General features: G+C 40.4%; 1 protein-coding gene across 4 annotated transcripts in view; it reads right to left on the bottom strand.

Annotated features, from left to right (window-relative positions):
- rcor3 (REST corepressor 3) overlaps positions 1-3,174 on the bottom strand; it is a 64,840-nt gene extending 61,666 nt beyond the window's left edge. For all 4 annotated transcript variants that reach the window (XM_015392302.1, XM_015392304.1, XM_015392303.1 and 1 more), the window contains exons 1-4: positions 2,801-3,174; positions 2,641-2,697; positions 1,815-1,892; positions 1,688-1,740 (exon numbers count right to left, since the gene is read on the bottom strand). In XM_015392302.1, coding sequence (XP_015247788.1) covers positions 1,688-1,740; positions 1,815-1,892; positions 2,641-2,697; positions 2,801-2,924 — 312 coding nt within the window. In that variant the 5' untranslated portion in view covers positions 2,925-3,174. The remainder of the gene's footprint in view (positions 1-1,687; positions 1,741-1,814; positions 1,893-2,640; positions 2,698-2,800) is intronic.
- Between the last annotated feature and the right edge of the window lie 403 nt (positions 3,175-3,577).

Genomic DNA, 3,577 nt, shown 5'->3' with positions numbered 1-3,577 from the left:
TGGAAGAAGGTGAGAACAGCAGAGAGGATCATGGGGGCTCTTCTTCCCTCTATTAAAGATATTTCATCCCAGCACTGCATGTCCAGAGCCCGTGACATCATCATTGACCCCTCACCCCCCCACCATGGACTGTTCTCCCTGCTGCCCTCTGGGAAGAGGCTTCGCAGCATTCAATGCAGGACAAGCAGATTCTGCAACTTCTTCCCAACCGCCATCAGACAACAACAATCCTCTTCCTCTGGACTCAGACTGAACTATAAGACCAGGTGACTCCCTCGTTTGTGATCATCCACTTCCAGAAAGACATGGTCACAAACCTGCTGTCTCCACCTGCAGAGGTTCCTGCCGATTATGTTGTTAATCAAACATTCTGAGAAATCTAACTACTTTGTCTGCCTCGAATTACTGGATCATTTTGTTCTGAGATCTGGTTACATCTTTGTTATTAGTGTTTTTGGTGCAAAGGAAAATCCAACCACAATCCCAGTTACAATATTGCTTAATAAAAATAATTTCCTTATTGATTTTTGGCAGAGCCATTTACCCCCGTTAAAAAGTACAATCTGCTCTGTCTCTTCTTGTAGATGGCTTCACAGTTGTGTCTCTAGTCTAGTTTGTTGTCCAGGTGAACACCAGAGTATTTCTATTCCTCCTCCACTTCTTCTCCCAGGATTTTAACAGGATTCAACTTGTTCCTGATTATTCTTAAACCTCCAATCATCTCCTTGTTCTGTTGACATCCAGGATCAGAGGATTGTTTCCACACCATGCCACCAAGTAGACCTCCGTCTCTCTGTGCTCAGCTTCTGCTCCATCTTTGATTCTTTGCCTCATTAAACAAAAGATGAACAATATCTAATTTCAAATGTTTAAAATGTACCTGCTCAACAAAAAGAACCAGAGTTTGTATTTTGCTGTAAAAAAATAAAAAAGTACAAAATGGCTTGTTGTATTTATCCAGCTTACATAATGGATCTACCAAAGCAGACTTGGATTGGATAGGATTTACAGAGACTGTTTGCTATATAAAATATTCAAAAAGAAACTGTTTTAGAATAAATTTACTTGTCAGCCCGGAATATTTAGACTCAATCCTCGACTACGTAAAGTTTAGGCAGTTCTTCAGATTTGCTATAAGTAAAAAAGCAAACCCCTCAAACCATGTCTTTCAACTTCCATTGCAGAGAAGATCGGGCTGTTTTCCAGTGTGGTCCTGTTTCTCTGACCGTGACTGGCTGGATGTGCTCTCTTCGTCCTCTGACATGGGAGCTGGCTCGGAGCTCGTCTGCCTGGCTGTGTGTTTCCTGGACGGGGCCGCCTTTTACAGCTGCTTTTTTTGTCTCTGCTTCTGTCTCCTTGAACCCCAGTCGGCCTCAGCAGATGGCCGCTCACACTGAGCCTGGTTCTGCTGGAGGTTTCTTCCTGTTAAAAAGTGAGTTTTTCCTCTCCACTGTCGCTACAAGCATGCTTAGTGTGAGGGATTGTATTTGAGTCAATGAGTCAATGCAATCAACTGGTTTTCCTTAGATAGAAAACTTTGTATCAATTTGACTGTATGATCTGGTTGAACTGTAAAGTGCCTTAAGATGACATGTGTTGTGAATTTGACGCTATATAAATAAACTGAATTCAATTGAATTGAATAGAAAACACTTTATCAGATGAAAGAAGAAAGAAAAAAACACACCTGCTCCACATTGTAGCCATGTTTCTCCTTGGCAATAGAAATATATTCGTCCACTGTGAATGTAAAGGCATACTGTTAGTCTCGCCTAGTTTCGTGCCTCAGGAGCATCATCGGTTGCATCACTTACATTTAGAATCAATAATGAAGTGATATGGAGACCATACCAACATTCCCCCACTGTCTTTTTCCGTGTACTTGACAGAATCTGAATGTGGAAAAAACACAAAAGAACAATTAAAAAACTTTCATGGCAGCTGCTCCATTAAGTACTTGTGATCATTCATGGCTCAGAAACAGATTTTATACTTCAGTTACATATTCATTTAACACCATTTGGGGAAACAGAAACACTGAAATCTACATCTATACAGCTCAGGCATTCATAACAGCAAGGCCCATCTTTCTTTTATTTCTCATCTTAAAGTGAGGGAATACCCTTTCTTCCCAGGGAAAAAAAATCTAACTTTAAGAATATTATATGTTGTTACAAATCAGATAAAACGTCAGCGATAACGTAAAGCTATTTTGGTTACAATTAAAAAACTACGAGAAGAAAATAAATATACCTAAATTTACATTTATATTTAAAGATTTAATGCAGAAATATATCACCAATCCATCACTACACAGATTTCAGTTTTATAGTTTTAAAGAGAGAGGATTTTCTCTCAACAATAGGACATCATTAGTATCAAATGTGGTTTTATCGATGATAATGACTTTGTCTATAACAAAGTTACTACAAACATATTTGTGTAGTTATAACCATCATAAGCATAGATTTGAGCAGAGAGGCAACGGTAGCCTCAGTCATTGCGTTCGACTTTATTGTGATCAGTCAGTTGTATTAGAGCACTGGGTGAAATGTGCAGTAGGCTTTCATTAATGCGTTCCCTGGACATGGGCCGAGGCTATCACTCGGTATCACTCGGCCAAAGCAGTTCAAATCTCACCGGGCTCAAATTCTGGAATGTTAGCTTGATAATCAGTTCCAACCCGCATTCCAATATCTGCAAAACAGAATAAAATAAAATCCACACTGTAACCGACATACCGACTAATTCTGAGAGTTCAGTTACCAAAGAGCGGACAGTGTTCGAGGCTATCACTCACCGTGTTCGTCGTCGCTGCCGCTCTCGTCAGAAAAATGTCCGTTAGAGGCACTGGACGGACTTTTAGTCCCATTTGACCGTCCCTTCCCCAAATAATCTGAGCTTTTATCCATCATCCCAGGCATTTCTGAGATTAAATTTGATCTAAATGCTATGTGCCCCAATATGAAACGTCAGCTGCAGCAGGATGAATGGGGCTGCTGGGCCTTTACTAACCACACCACCTTCCACCGTTTCGCTGTCCCCTTTTCTCTATCTCCCTACGTTTGTGTACGTACATTTATGGTCTGATAGCGACTGTATAATACAGGTGTAGGTGTTTTCACAAGATCACAATTTCCTCTGAGAGGAGATGCATTTTCTTTAAAACCGCGAAGGAAAAGGATCTAACTACCGCGGCGGAAGCGTTCGAAGATCAGTCAAGCTACAGTGTGATGCGGTTCGCTCCGCTGGCTGCAACCTATCGCTACATTAAAATCCAAATAGCAGTTATTTACAATATGTGACTGACAATTGGCCTTGTTATATAAGTTTATATCAAAACTCGAGTGTTTCGTGTTAAAGTAGACAATTGTCATGGTCATCCAACTAAAAACTGTTTTTTCTCTATAGAAAGCCTATTGACCTGCATCAAATTAGAGTTTAATTTAATTCCCTCTCTTCTATATTTTCGGAAACCAAGCCAGCAGAGGATGACCCAGCACAGAGCTCAACCTGGGTTACAGTAATAAGAAACAAACAGTGGAGTAACATTTCTGCTCATTTGCTCCCACATTAT

This window comes from Cyprinodon variegatus, unplaced genomic scaffold (assembly GCF_000732505.1).
Source record: "Cyprinodon variegatus isolate N-32 unplaced genomic scaffold, C_variegatus-1.0 Scaffold585, whole genome shotgun sequence".
NCBI lineage: Eukaryota > Metazoa > Chordata > Actinopteri > Cyprinodontiformes > Cyprinodontidae > Cyprinodon > Cyprinodon variegatus.
The sequence above is the reverse complement of the archived record's forward strand: the minus strand, read 5'-3'. Positions and strand labels throughout refer to the sequence as shown.